This window comes from Paroedura picta, chromosome 2 (genome assembly GCF_049243985.1).
Source record: "Paroedura picta isolate Pp20150507F chromosome 2, Ppicta_v3.0, whole genome shotgun sequence".
In the NCBI taxonomy this organism is placed as follows: Eukaryota; Metazoa; Chordata; class Lepidosauria; order Squamata; family Gekkonidae; genus Paroedura; species Paroedura picta.
This window is the reverse complement of record NC_135370.1, coordinates 162,704,838-162,721,478: the sequence shown is the minus strand read 5'-3', so window position 1 is coordinate 162,721,478 and position 16,641 is coordinate 162,704,838. Positions and strand designations below refer to the sequence as shown.

General features: G+C 46.1%; 1 protein-coding gene across 1 annotated transcript in view; it reads right to left on the bottom strand.

Moving 5' to 3' along the window:
- Positions 1-16,641, bottom strand: part of AK7 (adenylate kinase 7) — a 46,694-nt gene that overhangs the window by 27,850 nt on the left and 2,203 nt on the right. The window contains exons 2-8 of the mRNA XM_077323620.1: positions 15,933-16,118; positions 12,977-13,085; positions 11,160-11,254; positions 7,668-7,778; positions 3,663-3,746; positions 1,602-1,690; positions 778-868 (exon numbers count right to left, since the gene is read on the bottom strand). Of these exons, the coding sequence (XP_077179735.1) occupies positions 778-868; positions 1,602-1,690; positions 3,663-3,746; positions 7,668-7,778; positions 11,160-11,254; positions 12,977-13,085; positions 15,933-16,118 (765 nt within the window). The remainder of the gene's footprint in view (positions 1-777; positions 869-1,601; positions 1,691-3,662; positions 3,747-7,667; positions 7,779-11,159; positions 11,255-12,976; positions 13,086-15,932; positions 16,119-16,641) is intronic.

Genomic DNA, 16,641 nt, shown 5'->3' with positions numbered 1-16,641 from the left:
ATCCCAAAATAGAATAAAAATAGGTACACTATTGGCAGCACATTCCCGTCTCTTCCCTCTCAACCCACCAGTCCAGTCCCAGTCCGCACTCCCTACTGCCCAGTGCCGTGGCGAGCCCATGGTCACCCATCTGGCTGCATGTGGAGGAGGAGCGGGGAATCAAACCCGGCTCACCAGATTAGAAGTCCGCACTCCTAACCACTACACCAAACTGGCTCTACACCTAATATTTCTAAGTCTTAGGTAGATTCTTAGACCTAAAGAGACAACAAATAAGACCACAAGGACATTTTTCATTTGGATAACAATGGCTAAAAAAGTTGAAGGTGTCTTATTCAAATGTTTGCTGCACACTGTGTTGGATTAGACAAAGGGACATCCAGTCCAACACCGTGTCACACAATGGCCCAAATCCAGGTGCCATCAGGAAGTCCACCAGCAGGGCCAGCACTCCAGAAGCCCTCCCACTGCTGCCCCCAGACACCAAGAATACAGAGCACCACTGCCCTAGACAGAGTGTCCCATCTATACTTTGTGGCTAATAGCCACTGATGGACCACTGCTCCATATGTTTATCCAGTCCCCTCTTGAAGCTGTCTTTCCTTGTCCACCTCCACTTCCTGTGGCAGTGAATTCCAGGCGTTAATTCCTCTTTGGGTAAAGAAGTATTCCCTTTCAACTGTTCTAGGCTTGTGGGTGGGTATGCATAGCCTGCTGCTACAGTCACATTAACCCAGGGGTTGGGGGCATGACCATGGAAATCTCAAACTCTTTTACCTTGACAATTTCATTCAGCATCAGTATTGATTCATCCACTGCGACGAGGTAATGAACCCTTGGCCGGTGGTCTGCTATATTCTGCAACACTCTGCAGTGAGGCAAACAAGAGAGAGAGACAGAGAAAGAGACATACAGAGAGAGACAGAGACAGAGAGAGATACAGGCAGAAAGACAGAGAGAGGGGGGGGGCATCTGATGCAGAGTCTTTGGTATGATTTATATACGATTCTGGAGCCCAGAATGACTATAAAGGCCAAAGCAAACACAGCATTGGGCGTTTTAGTAAGCAGAGCTCCCAACATATGCACAGAGGTCTGCACTGGAACCAGAATTCTGAGATCTGATGAGATTAGGACAGCCTGGACCATCCCATCTGGGACATTAAAAACATCATCAAAGACATGGTCATGGCCAGAAGTTATGAAAAAGAGAACTGGGACCTCATCTTGCTTAAAATATGCTGTTCGTGTGGTTTCCTGTAGGCATGGTCTCTCGCTGAACTTCTCAGAACTTAATCAGAAAGGCTATCAGCCCCACAATTCATGTAGCTTTTTTCTTACGAAAGACAAGGATGGCTCATTTTATTATCAGGCAACATCCACTTCCCAAACTGTTTCTAAAAAAGGAGTGCCATTTTCAAATAAAGAAATGGCCAGACTTCTGGGAAACCTGGATTGGTTGACATAAATCTGGGCTAAGTACCACTGTAATTGTTATTTAAGAAGGAGCTTGCAGTGGATTTCTGCAATGCTTAGAGAGAACATGAATAAATACTGAGGCATCCTGGAGGCGAAACATAGCTAAAGGGGTGCCATACTTACGCGGCTAAGTCAAGAATATGAATGGTGGGGACGACATTTCTTCCATCACCAAAAAACGGTATTGCAGGCATCTCACCGAGCCAAGACAGCTGGAAGCAATTGCAGAGGAGTTTAGAGGAGTTGTAACATCAGTATGATTTTGGAGAAATCTGTCCCTCAAGAGGCCTGGCTCATCAGCTGCAAGAGTCAAGCTAACGGCCCATTTTATAGGCTCTGCATTATACAGTTCTGTAAAGTTCTGTGCGCATACCTGGAAAAAGCACAAACAGATCTACTGTCTTCACTGCCGTGGCAAAAAAACGTACCGCAAAGCTTCTCACCGCTTCTGACTTATATTATACATCAGGGGTATAAACTCAGGAGCCATGGCCAGGAACATTATAGGTCCAGTTTTTCTTCCTTTAGTCGATCATGTCTCTGTTCTATGCTGTACCCATCATCGTTCACCTTTAAAAGGCTAAAGATGCAGGCCCTGTTATCACAGAGGTGACCCGTGTTCCAGTTCAGCCTCCACAGCAGGGTCACTGTGTGGAATCTAAGGTTGCCAACCCCCCAGGTGGCACCTGGGGATTCCCTGCCATGACAATTGATCTTCAGATGACCAAAATCAGTTCTCCTGAACAAAGTGGCTGCTTTGAAAGATGGATCCCATGGCATATCCTCCCCAAACTCTACCTTCACCCCCCAAATCTACATGTACTTCCCAACCTTGAACCCACAACCCTGGGCATCATGCAAATCATTAACCCCCCCCCCTTTAATCTTTCATACCCCAAATCAAATAGTGTTTCCCAAAGCTTACTTCCCCCACCCACAGCTGTGCTTCTTGCTTCCTTCTTGCTTCTACACCCTTTCATCACTGTTTATAACATTTGTTACTGAGCACGTCAAGTATGCAATGGGAGGGTCCTCTTCTCTTTCACCCTCCTATTCCACTTCCTTTCTACCTTTTCTTTGACCGACGTCTGCTACTTTTAACACAGAGAATGCAGCAGCTGCCGCAGCTGCCGACCTGCTGGACAACAAACCAGCTGCCCCTCTCCCAAGGGCTGAGAGGGAATCTTGAGAGGTGGAGTGGCAGCCATAGACTAGCTGCAGCTTTCGCCTCCCTTCTTTGCAAATCCTAAGGACAGCCTTAAATGCACTCAGCGCCTCCTACTGGCACAAGGGACACCTGCCCTCCTTCTCAGCTGCTGGGGACGGAGGACACACTATGCTTGTTTCTGGCACCGGGACCAAACAATAAAACCATGGTGGCCAGGCAAATGGAACGCTGTAGCCCTGCGAATGGTATTTTAGAGACGGATCCAATCATAGGTCAGCTTTCTGAATTGGAAGCTGGCTCCTATGCTCTGATCCTAAAGTTACGCTCGTAGGGAAAGACAGCCATTCAGTTTTACTGCCTAACACTTGCCCTGCAGGATCAGAGCAGGCTTCCATCATCAACAACAGTGTGTTTCCAACAAAGCCAAACACCTAAATGCTCACAGGTTTATTATATTAACATATTAAAATTCAATTTTTAAATATATATAAAATATATGTGTGCGTGTATACACACACTCATCCAAGGCTGCATCTACACAGAAACACACCCTTGATATGAGGGATGGCGGCAGCAGCATCGTGGCACAGCTCCAGGTGGTACCAGCAAGTATTATAGGTGGTAACAACATCCACAACAACATCCTACCATTGCTATTGTCTGCTGCTCCCCTTCTTCTTGTTAATAGCTGCACAAATGTTTTCTCTGGGTCCCCTTGCAGCCCTAAACCCTAGCCCTATTAAATTATGCCTCAGTGAGGAAAGGGGAAAGAGCCCTTTAAAGGCCTGGAGGAAGAAGAGATGAGGACCATCACTCTGTCCGGATGGCAGTGATGGGGGAAGCATCCAGAGGGACGCCACTCAGCCATTTCCCTTTTACTTTGGGTAAAATGTTCTGGTGGGGGTGTGGGGTGGATAAAATGGAAGCCAGCAGATCAGGAAGAGATTGGGTTTAGCGTTGTCTGGACACCACCCCTTACTGTGGTATTTCTATTCTGTCCAGGCAGCCCAAGTCACCTTAAAAAAGTAGTGCAGAATTCTTTCCTCCATTCCATATTGAACACCCGAGGCGACAACATAGGTAGCAAATTTGCTTTTGTTCTAGAACAGGAAGGGGAAAAAGAAAAAAAAAGATCACGCTCCATACTTTATTCATCTCTACAACTATCCTACAAAGTATCTTCTTATTGCCATTTTCCAAACCTGAAACTAAAGAAGGAGCGGTGGGGGCTAGACAGTGAAGCAAGATCACCTGGTTGTGCTTTTTGCCTGCCCCGTTTCTCTTTGGTATTGGCTGCATTCCCTCACTCACTCAGTCGCTCCTGTGAAGCTAAGCAATGCTTCTCCAAGACCGTTTACGCACTGGGGGTTTCATGCCAGGCTGCAGGCTGGAGTTTTAGTTGTGGCAGGTTGCCCCACCTCTTCCTGCACCCACATGGAGTAGCATTTTGCCAGGTGCGCCTCATTCGCCCTCAATTTGTGCTCCTGCACGGGAGCTGGGCCAGTGAAGTTCCCAGTGCGTAAACGGTCCAAAAGAGCTGCATTCTTATCCCCTCTCTTTGGCATCAACCTGTTTAAATGCTGCTTTTCACAATCTTTTGGATTCTCTGTGATAACTGTCAGTACAGATCTTTCTGTGAAGAGACAAAATGCTCCTATTTCATCAGGAACCTCCACATTAGGAGGTACTAATCCTTAAATCCGGACACCAGGAGGCAACGGCAGAGGAGAGCCTTGGCCTCTATGCCAGGCTTTCTCAACCAGGATTTTGTGAAATGCTGGGGTTTCTGGGCAGCGCTGGAAAGGTTTCCCAAACGGGTGAGAGTTAATTTTTATATGTATGGCCATATCGACCTGCCCCCATCCAAAATGGCCAATGAGGGGCCTGGAGGGTGTGTCCACCGCTATGCTTCTCAATCATATGCTTCACAATCGCGCCACTTCTGGAGTTTTTCAAAGCCTGAAGACTATTTTAGAAGTTTGTCAATGATAAAAAAAAGTTGAGAAAGGCTGTTCTAAAACTTCTTGTTGGACACTGGTGTGATACAGAGGAAATGGTTGGACACTGTGTGATACGAAATGGACACTTAGTGATACCAAATGCTGGACTAGGTTTGGAAGTGTGGCTTTTGATGAGCTGGATGAGGGTGCGTATCTACACTCTGCTGCAAGACATGGCCCTCCTTCCACCATCTAAAATGCTCCTCTTTTGATACTAAATACCTGGAAACTGACATGTCTTTCCTCTTCTACAGCCCCTTCCCCTACAGCAGGGGTAGTCAACCTGTGGTCCTCCAGATGTCCATGGACTACAATTCCCATGAGCCCTGGCCAGCAAATACTGCCCGGGGCTCATGGGAATTGTAGTCCATGGACATCTGGAGGACCACAGGTTGACTACCCCTGCCCTACAGTGCCAAGCACAAATCAGGTGAAATTGACAAGCCCCTTGTGCTGGAAAAATGCCACCAGCCTTCATACCCTTAAACAGGGGGGGGGGGGGAGACGATGACTCAAATACAGCATGAATCCCAAGCACACTTGAACCTTCCCCCAATCCCCCCCCCCCTTTAAAAAAACACAGCATCCCCTTGTGTCTGGCCAGCACTGGAGTGGATTTCCATCCATGTCCTAGTCTGAAGCTATCTGCTAACCTATGGAGCTCTTCTGTTGATGAAAAGCTGGAAGGAGGATCCTTAGAACATGGGTGGCCAAACTGTGGGTCTCCCAATGTCCATGGACTATACCTGAGAGACCAATTGCCTCTATATGATCCCCACAGGGCCCTTTGCTCTGCGGGTGCTAATCTGCTGGAGATTCCCAGCCTGAGGAAGTTTGCCTGACCTCGACCAAGGCCAGGGCCTTTTCGGTCCTGGCCTCAGCCTGGTGGAATGAGCTCCCGGAAGAGCTAAGGCCCCTGACAGAGCTATCACACAGTTGCAAGACGGAGCTAATCCGCCAGGTCTTTGGTTGAAGCCAGGGCAACAAAGATCGTGGTCCATCCCCATCTGGCTAATCCTCATACTTTCGAGGCAGGGGCAGCTCTGGACTAGGGCAAAGGAGAGAGTTTTTGCCACTGCCAGAATTTGTGATTGATGTACAGGAGGATTATAATGGGGTCTTACTGGATTTTATGTTGCATCCTGTCACGAGCTGCTTGTGGGAGTGGCGGGCTATAAATTTAGGGATAAAAAATGAAATAATAATTACCATGAGCCTCTGCCAGAGTTTGGCTACTCCTTGCCCTAGAGCAGGGGTAGTCAAACTGCGGCCCTCCAGATGTCCATGGACTACAATTCCCATGAGCATTTGCTGGCAGGGGCTCATGGGAATTGTAGTCCATGGACATCTGGAGGACCGTAGTTTGACTACCCCTGCCCTAGAGGATGGCTACATCTTCTCCATTATATTCAGCTTGAGAACTACCCAGTCCTAGCCAGGCAAAAATATACTGTGGGCTCTCCGGACAGCCGTCTTTCAGCAAAGAAGGATTTCTCCCACATTCCCTATCACAGGCAATTGCTACAGGCCACAGAAATATTCATGAAGAATCCACATCGGCAAATTATAGTAGGATTTCTCAGATTCTGTGAGAGATTGGTGAGGGTTATCTAATGGTGGTCAGCTGCAGCTGAAAACGCATGTTGTTTAAGGAAGCCGCAGCATGCTGGTACACTCAACGGAAGATAGGAATCGGCTTCATATCGTGTATTCCATATCAGTTCCATCATGAATGACAAGGTTTCATAACCGTTTCATTCCAAAGAATGCCCACGGAGGCTCTCGAAAGATAGGTATCAAAATTAAAATGTTAACACAGGGACAAACGACGACAAAGGCCGACCACAGATGTAGTTGTCAAGCAGAAAAATCAGCAACAAGGAACAGTAAAATCATAGCAATCAGAACCAAGATTAGCAACGGAGGACAACGAAGCAATAGCCATCAGGGTTTATTTAATTCAAAGAGCTGTCCTAGCCCAACACTGTCCACTTGGACTAGCTGAAGCTCTCCAGAATCTTGGGTGGGGATTGATGGGGCTAGCAACAGATCTCTTTTACTTACTTCCTTTCACAACTGGGAAAGCATCTGCCATTAATCACTAACCTTAAGGTTTTTATCCCTCTTACGGTTCTGTGAACAGGAGCTGAACCCAAAGGACTGATGAACTCAGTTTGTTTTTCAGGTAGGGCATTTGATGGTGCTAAACATCTTCATTATGCCGCATATGTGTTGGATATCTTCAGGATGCTGTTTACTCATTTACTCCTATTTTACTCTCTTATAGATGATTCCTATTTCATTGTCTGAGGACGTGTGCATGCACATGAAAGCTCACACCTTGAATAAAACTCGGTTGGTCTTAAAGGTGCCACTGGATTCAAATTTGGATCTCCAGAATCTTCAGCAGAGATCCATTCTCCACTTTTAATACCCTTTCTTAACAGGACACATTCAGAACTGAAACGGGACTGTCTGAATCCAAAGCACATGGTTTCTCTCTCACTCTGAACAGCAGTCCCTGTGCTGTCTCTGAAAGGAATAGCTCCAGCTACTTCTTTTTATGCTCCCCTATGCCAGGCCAGGCACAGCCAATCAAAAACCTGGTCTAGTCATACTGAAGCAGATAAGTTTGCCATCTCCCCAGGTGGCAAGAGGCACACAATCATAATGGTTTGGTATAAATATATTGTGTCTTTTCTCCCCCCACACTTGTTTTAAAAAATAATTTTATTAAGGGTCTTAATACAGACAAAAAAAGAAAAAAGAAAGAACAAAGAGCAGGCATGACCAGGTCCTAAATTATTACTTACTAATTCAGATTTATCATTTTACATCCACATTACTCGCTTTCGTTAGCATTCAAATTATTTCAGCAGTTCTCTTCTTTAATCTCTAAAACCACAAGTCATTTCCCCCCCTCTTTCCTGCAAGAAGTCTATAAACGGTTTCCAGTTAATCGTAAAGGAAGGGGTTGCTGCATCTCTTCTTTGTATAGATGATTCCCCTGGTTATACTCACGGTTTTCCCAAGTTTGAGAATAACTTTTTCAGCATTGGTATGTTCCATAAAGTTAGGGTGAGGTTTTCTTCGGCGATAGTCTTCTTCTGTGAAAGGTATCTCTGGATCATCCTGGGAGAGGAGGAAAAACCAAGCTATTTTTTTAAAAATGTCATATTTGGAATTACTCAATTTATGGTTTTAAAGGAATCTGAACAAGCCTGATTCCAACACTTTAATGGAGAGCTGGTTCCCTCCGTATTTCTTTTTGGGAGGGGGACATTTCTACATGCGCTCTTACATATACAGTCAGTCTGGTGAAGAAGAGAAGAGCTAAACTTCATCTTCAGAAGAGTAGCACTAAGCTTTTCCTTTAACTTCCCCAGCCCCTTAAAGGCTTTCTTTCTGTGCATGTCTAGGACACAGCATTCCTTTAACCATGGCTCAGAAGAGACAGAGGGATGGAGGGCAGGGCTGCAGGAACATCAGCGAGAGGAAAGGGATAAGGCATTTGGAAACTAGGGATGGGCACAAATCAGCTCACAAACTAAAATCTCTCATAAATTATGAAGCAATATTTGTGGAAGGGACACAAGTGTGAACATTCCACGAACTTTGGCACTGTTCCTGTCAGTTCATGAACAGATACATTTCCAGAAAGACTGTCTCTGTTCAATTAAACATTTGACAAAACTCCAAAGAAAAACAGGGGGTGGAATTATCCAGCCATGGAAACACCAGTAGAACCCCTCTCAAATTTAACAGGCACTGTTGGTTGCCCTTGTGGAGTACCTCGGGGAGAAGTTCTCTCCCCCGCACTGCTTAACACCTTAATGCACTCTCTGGCTCAGCTGGTCTGGAGTTACAGGCTGGGATGTCACCAATATGTGAATGACACCCAACTCTATCTTCTCTTGGATGGCTGCTTGGACTCCCCTCCTCCTCCCCAGATACATTCGCCAGATGTTTGAAAGCTGTAGCTGGATGGTTAAAGCAGAGTTGCATGAAACTAGACGGAGGAGCTGTGGCTGGGCAGGAAGGTGGCAGATCAGGAAGCATGCCTTCCCACCTTGGCTAGGGTGCAACTTAACGTCTTGTCCTTGGTCAGGAATCTGGGGATGATTCTGGATGCCTCCTTTTCTATGGAGGCCCAGGTCACGGGAGTAGCATGTACAGTGTTTTTCCATCTATGCCAAGTGAAGTTACTAGTACCCTAAAAAAGGTAAAGGTATCCCCCTGTGCAAGCACCGAGTCATGTCTGACCCTTGGGGTGACGCCCTCTAGCGTTTTCATGGCAGACTCAACACGGGGTGGTTTGCCAGTTTACCCCCCAGCAAGCTGGGTACTCATTTTACCAACCTCGGAAGGATGGAAGGCTGAGTCAACCTTGACCCGGCTGCTGGGATCGAACTCCCAGCCTCATGGGCAGAGCTTCAGACAGCATGCTGCTGCCTTACCACCCTGCGCCACAAGAGGCTCTTACTAGTGTCCTACCTGTCATCAAATTGCTTGGCTATGGTTATCCAGGTAACGGTCACCTCCAGATTAGATTTCTATAACTCGCTCTACATGGGCCTACTCTTGTCCCTGTCCTGAAAATTGCAGCTGGAGCAAAATGCAGCTGCTAGGATCCATCTTGGAGGACTCACATCCAGTCTCTGCTGAGGCAGCTGCATTGGTTGACAATTGCAGCCCAGATCAGGTTCAAGGTTTTGGTGCTGACCTTTAAGGCCATCCACATCTGCAGGACTGCCTATGTCCTTATGCCCCCCGCAGGGCATTATGCTCTGTGGGTATGATTTGTTGGACGTTCTCAGCCTGAAGGAAGTTCACCTAGCATCGACCAGAGCCAGGCCTTCTCAGTCCTGGTGGAATGAGCTCCCAGGGGAGCTGAGGGCCCTGACAGAATTCTCTCAGTTTCACAGAGCCTGCAAGATGGAGCTCTTCTGCCAGGTCTTTGGTTGAGGCCAGTGCGAGGAACATCTGGGCCCCCCACTGGCTGACCGGGTCATCAGGCTTCCTTGCAGACGTATTTATCGCTGTGAATGTTGGACGATGAAAATCGGACAGGACGAGGGTTGACTCTGGTGCAAGAGAAGATGGGATGTGGGAGGGGAGGGGATGGCTAGAGTCCTCCAAAGAATGTTAGCAATTCCTGGCATCTCTGGGTGCTGCTAACAACTCTTTTGCCTCTCTGGAGAGCCCCAGGAATAGATCAAGAAGAGGCTCCAAGACCCCCGGTGATACCCTGCTAGGGCTGAGCTCCAGTGGTCTGGCAGGATGGGTTTGGTGCCTGGGGATGGGGGACATCTCCCTTGACAAGCATCCTTTCCACCTGCTTTCATCCTAATAGCACATTGAGGTGTTCTGAAATCTGAAGCAAAAAGAGGACTGGCTTTTAATATTTTGTAATGCAAAAATCCAACCTGCACATAACTTGAAGAGCCTGTAGGGGAGCATCAGGGGAAGGTCCACTGTGAGTTTTATTTATCATATTTCTATACCACCTTCCCCTAAATCTTCCACAGGGTCCATTCTGTATACTCCTGAGACTCCTGAACCTGAGCCTGTCATTTTCCCAGAAAGCACTTTTCTGGGGGCATCTTCTTTGGGAGGGTGTAACTCAGGACCCCTGAGTCAAGTCCTTACCAAACATAGAAGGCAGGTAGAGGAGTGTCAGACAAAGACCGTTGCAAGGGTAGTGTCTCCAGCATACGGGATAGGGGGAGGCTTCTTACAACATCAGAAACCTCACAAATCGAGCCGGTTTGTTTAGCCTTTATACGTTCAGGATGGTTTGCCAACTCAACCCGCCACAAACCAAACCATGTTTTTCAGTTTGTGCTCATCTCTGTTAGACACCAGTCCCACCAGCTTCCACTCCACTCATTGCTACCTTCCGACCAGGAGGCACCATTTCCAGCCCCCAGGAGAAATCAGCCAATATGGCTTTTTTTTACAGTTGTTTAAAATCTTTCGACTTTTTATCTAAGCATTAAACATAAAGGTATCCCCTGTGCAAGCACCGAGTCATGTCTGACCCTTGGGTTGACGCCCTCCAGCGTTTTCATGGCAGACTCAATATGGGGTGGTTTGCCAGTCCCTTCCCCAGTCATTACCGTTTACCCCCCAGCAAGCTGGGGACTCATTTTACCGACCTCGGAAGGATGGAAGGCTGAGTCAACCTTGAACCGGCTGCTGGGATTGAACTCCCAGCCTCATGGGAAGAGCTTGCAGACTGCATGTCTGCTGCCTTACCACTCTGCACCACAAGAGGCTCCTAAGCATTAGTTAACTGAAAATATCTTTGTGTGTGTGTGTGTGTGTTTTAAGCAGACAGAAAATTTGAGGCTTCGGCAGCTTTTCTCCCTATTTTGGAATGATTCCAAACCATTACTGTAACTGAGATTTCCCAGTATTGCCAAGATTTAGCAAGGCAAATCGGTAAGCTACTTTACTGTGTCATGTAATTAATGTTCGCGGCATGTTTACTCACTTGTTTTTGTCACTCACCGGGTCAAGTGGCTTGCTTCGTGCCCAGGTCATGATGGTGGACAACAAAATGAACACTTTCTGCTTTTCAAATTGTTTCAACTCTTCATGCAGTGCTGCATATTCAGATTACAGTGTACTTGTTAGTGTAAACAAGATTAATTTCCGGTTTAATTTCAATCACAACACTGGGGCCATCCTAAGCAGTTACATTCCTTAGCTTAGAAGGGCATAACTCTGCTTGGGATAATGCTGTGGAAAAGGCTTTATACTTCTTTCAAATGAAGATTCATGTTATATAATGTTAGGTGACGAAGGTGGATAATGTTACTGTTATTTATTTATTTATTGCATTTATATACTGCCCTCCCCTGACGCTCAGGGCAGTTTACATGGAACAAAAAGAACAATACATCAAACTCAGTTTTGTGTCAAGTAATATACAGCAGTGGTAAGAAGAAGAATAACAACAACAGGGAATAACGGTTTCACAGAATAACAATCGAACAGGTCTGTTACCCGAGAGGTAGCCCATAATGGAAGGGTGCCTCACACAGAGATACCTTCATGCACAGAAGCCCATGACTGGACTCTGAGCAGGTTGGCACACACAGAAACCAGCCTGGCAGAGACTGACTATGGAGTCAGTAGGGCCCCTTAAGAAACCTACGAAGCCAGGCTAAGTCTCCATCTTGTTTGGGCTTCATTAGATTTCTTACATTTCCTCCTTGCCCGACTGACTGAGCTAAATGTGCACGTTATCTAAATCACCCCCCCCCCCCCAGCCAAAGACTATCTACAGGAAAGGAATATCCCTTCCAGGTACTAACTGCAACTTCTTTTGTCTCTCTTGTCCAGTATAATTTTTGCCTAGCAGCACCTCTTATCCCCAAATGTCTTCCCCCTGTCCTTCCTGATAAAACAAAGACAGGGCCATTATTGACACTTACACCTAGCCAAGGTATTGTTCTACTTGATGAGATTACTCCACACTTCCCACTCTAGTGACCTCACAGTTCAAACCCACCTATCAGGTATTCATATTATCAGAGACCAATCAACAATCATGGACCTCCCAGTGGGCAGTCCCTGGGGTTGGCCTGGGAATTTCAAACAATATACCAAGCCTTGTGCACAGTCTGTGTCTGTGTGTGTGTGTGTTGTCCACACCCGGCATCCTGTCCACTCCCTGATGTCGGCAACCCTGTGTCTGGGCTGCTTGGATCCAAGAAAGGGGCAGTATCTTGAACTTGTCCCCCTGTAGAACTTAGTGAGCTTGTCCCCGTGTAGAACTTAGTGTAACTTGTCCCCCTGTAGAACTTAGTGTATGTATTTGCTTCTGTGTGTGTTTTGAATGTACCCTGATATTTTCCCCAAATAAATCCCCTGAGTGTAAGCTTTTGTCTTCTTCATTTAAAAAGGGTTTCTTCCAGGGAAAGGACCCCGTAAAAATTGGTAGTAAAAGATCCTGTGTTACCCTGCCTCTTGCTATATTCACGATTCCCCAGCAATTTGGGTAACAGGTCCATGGTTTGCTTCAGGTCCATGGATTCCTAGGAGGGAGGTTCAGTGGTGTTACTGATTCTGGTGGACCTCAACCAAATGCTTGTGTAAGTGTACAGATGACATAAGCAAAATATATTATCCTATAACCAATACCTGGCAGAGAACAAACATAAACAAGAGATTGCCCCAAGCCTATCCCAGGAATCTGTGGCCCAGTCTGAAGCTGACCTCAGGTAATCTGCAAATCAATCTGCCATCCACTCCCCCAGTTTGGCAGCTAGCTTATGTAAATGCCCCAGGCCTCTTTTAGATAACCAAGAAACTGTCCCAACCTGTAGCTGCCCAGGTTGCCTCCTCAATCTGATTTTCATCTTCAGTGATGTTATAAATAATGACGTCACATTCTATCAAGCGGCTTAGCAGCTCATCTCGTGAAGGCATCTAAACACAAAAACAGAAACAAAATATTTGGGAAAAGGAATCGCTGCCCTCCTATTTCAACGTTTTGGTTTCAAGATCCAGTTTCCAAACTTAAAGTAAACCTGGGATACCCAGACAGCTACACTTGATACTAGAATTTCTAATGCCAATTTCAAAATTGCTTGAAGTGTTCAGCTGAGCATGAACTTTCAAACAACTGATCTCCCTTGTCCCTTTTTGGGGTGGTACAAGTACTGTCAGGACTATGTCACATGGCCTGCTCAATCTACAAAATGACTCTCAAATGTGCGTGTATAAATATTCCTAAGGATGAGGCAGAAATAACATCAAGAAAATGCTCGACCCCCGGTTCAAAAGTCCACCCGCAGGCACTTCTCCAAACATGCCATATGGCTCCACCCAGTATTCTCTCTTAATTGCTTAGGCAGCCATGAATTTTTAAAATAATAGAACTGATTGCATTTTAAAATTTAATCTAGTTTTTAAAACCAATGTTACATTCAATTACTGTATTTTTAATCTTGTTGCAATCTGCCTTGAGCCCACTGGGGAGGGCAATTTATACTTCACTTTTCTTCCCAGTGGAGTCCCTAAGTGGCTTAATTTATTCTCCCCTTCTCCATGTTATCCTCACAACAACCCTGTAAAGTAGGTCAGGCTGAGAGTATGTGTCTGACCCAAGGTCACCCAACAAGCTGCCATGGACCGTTTACGCACTGGGAACTTCCCTGCCCCAGCTCTCGTGCAGGAGCACAAATTGAGGGCGGATGAGATGCACCGGGCCAAATACTCCCCCGTGTGGGTGCAGGAAGTGGTGGGGCAACTTGCCATGACTAATACTCCAGCCTGCAGCCTGGCATGAAACCTCCAGTGCGTAAACGGACATGGCAGAGTGGGGATTCGAACCTCAATTTCTGAGATCCTAGACCAGCGCCCTAAGTAGGACACTATGCTGGTCCTTGGACACCTCTAATCATCACCGTTTCAACCCATCCTGAAAAGCACCAAATGCTTTAAAGTCATTATCCCAACTCTCATTCTTATAAACCCACTGCTGCTTTAAAGAGGAAGACCTAAAGGACCATTCAGTGTGGCGACAGCCGAAATTGCATTTTGACGGAGCTCTTCCATTTCCAAGATTCAGCCTAACAGATGGGGCTGCTCCTTGTTTCATAGTTAGCTCCTCAGAGACACACACAAAAATTGCTTCGGCTTCTCAAGCTTGACTAGGGCGCATATTAAAAAGAGCATCTCGTTAATTCCTGGCACGCATTACAAGAAATTAAAGCAAGCACCAACTGCCAACTAGTGGACTGAAGAAAGAGCCAAGCAAACTAACAAGTTGGGGGAGGGGGGGGATCAGCAACTTTTTTACAATCAAACAGCTAAAGCCAACATCTAAGTTCTCGGCAAGAGATTAACAAAGGCCGGTCTAAGAAAGCCCCTGACTGAAAGCCTTCCATTGGACATTACTGACAATTGGCACGCTGATGAATAATCCATAAAGTTTCTGCAATTCAAACAACGGTCTTTGCGGGCCCTTTATTGGGAAGTGGAGGAGCACAAAGGCTCACAGTAAATAATTAATAGGAGCGTGATTGTTTAGTACGCGAGCATAAATCAGCGCGTGACTCACACTTGGAATACTGGCAACTGTTCATCTCTGTCATTTCCCTTTCTGCACAGCATCTTTAAGAAGAACACAGCAATCTTTGCTTGTCCTTTACCATGCATTCTGGTGACTCTAGCATCCAACCTACCCCTCCAAAATGTCGGGGTTTTTCTCTCCTCCGTTTGTAAAGAGCCATATTTGGGTCCACACTGAGCCGCACTTGACTCTGGAGCCGTAGGCTGCAGGCCCGTTTTAGGTTTAATCACCCATGACATTTTCGAACAAAGGAGATAATTTCTGTATCAGAACAACCTTGAGTCACCGTAACAATGAAAACAAAAGGACAAAGCTTGAGCAGTAACTGATGCCGATCTGCCGCTGCATCTTTCAAACAGATGTACAAATTTCCAAATGGAATTGGGCCTAGCGAAAAAGTAATTCTTCCAGTTTCTGGGAGTAGGCGGCTGTGCAGAGCACTCATTGGTCGGCCCTTGTGGCAATCATGACAAAACTGCTGCCCCCCACACACTGAGTGTTGCAAAATTCTGCCCTTGTGGCAATTGTGATGTTCCATTTCATCCATCACAGACTTTGTACTCTATTTAATTTTTCTTTTAAGAGAGAATCATTTATTATTTATTTATTTATTTAGATTTCTATACCGTCCTTCCCTACGACTCTGGGCGGTTTTACATTAAACATTGTGGAATACTTACATAGACTATTATAATAATATACTCTAAATAACAATTATAATGTAACATGGCATAACATAATCATATCATAACATGAAAACCAGAACCGTATTTTAACAGTTGAAAGTGATTTTTAACAGAACAATGACAATCCCTGGGCAGGTCAGATTTGTCAGTCATGGAAGGGCATCTGGAGGGGGGACCAGCAGATGTTTCAGTTGGTTGGCTTCACGCAAATGCCTGGTGAAGGAGCTCCCTTTTGCAGGCCCTGCGGAATTGTGAAAGTTCGGGCAGAGCCCTGATCTCTTTAGGGAGCTCGTTAAAGCTTTGGCCCTTGTTGAGGCCTGATGTGCTTCTTTGGGGCCAGGGATCGGCAGCCAGTTGGAGGTGGCAGAACGTAAGGCTCTTTTGGGGGTGTAGGAAGGGAGGCAGTCTCTCATATACACTGGGCCATTTATGTCCTTTCCTACCATTTAAGAACTCCTTTAAGTGGTGAAATTAATTTGGCATTTGGAAAAATGTAACTGGCTTCATACTTACAATATATATTTCCTGAGCAAAATCTGGCTTTCCAGTCTCTGCCTGTGAAACTGTTCCTACTATTTGGTATATCCCTTCCTTGGGTTTAGCAGGTGTGAGTTCAACAGCTGATCTATTTTCATCTTCTTCTTCCTCTTCCTCTGCTATTTCTTCCAAAGATGCTCCAACAATACAGGAGGACAAGTACTGAAAATTGACAAGGAAGGGACCAATTAGATAAGGCAAGGAGTTTAATCAGCATAAAGCATCCAGGATCAACCTAAAGCATTCAGGATAAGTATTTGTCCAGCCGCTGCTTGAAGACTGCCAGTGAAGGGGAGCTCCCCACCTCCTTAGACATTTGATTCCAGTATCAACAGCTCAACAACAGCCTGCTAGCCTGGGGGAAGGCTAAGGGCTCAGAGAGCTTTCCAGTGCATTCCTAAGCACAGTTCTATGTCCATTGTTTGGTCAAGAGTTTAATTGAGCTTGGACTAGCCTGATCTCACCAGATCTCAGAACGTAAGCAGGGTTGCCCCTGGTTGGTATTTGGGTGGGAGGCCACCAAGGAAGCCCAGGGTCACAGCACAGAGGCAGGCAATGGCAAACCACTACTGAACATCTCTAGCCTTGAAGATCGGATAAGGTCTCTGGATGAGATTTCACAGTACTTCCCACCACCACCAAGTCCACAGACTTTAATGGACTTAAAAAGGTGTAACTCTGCTGA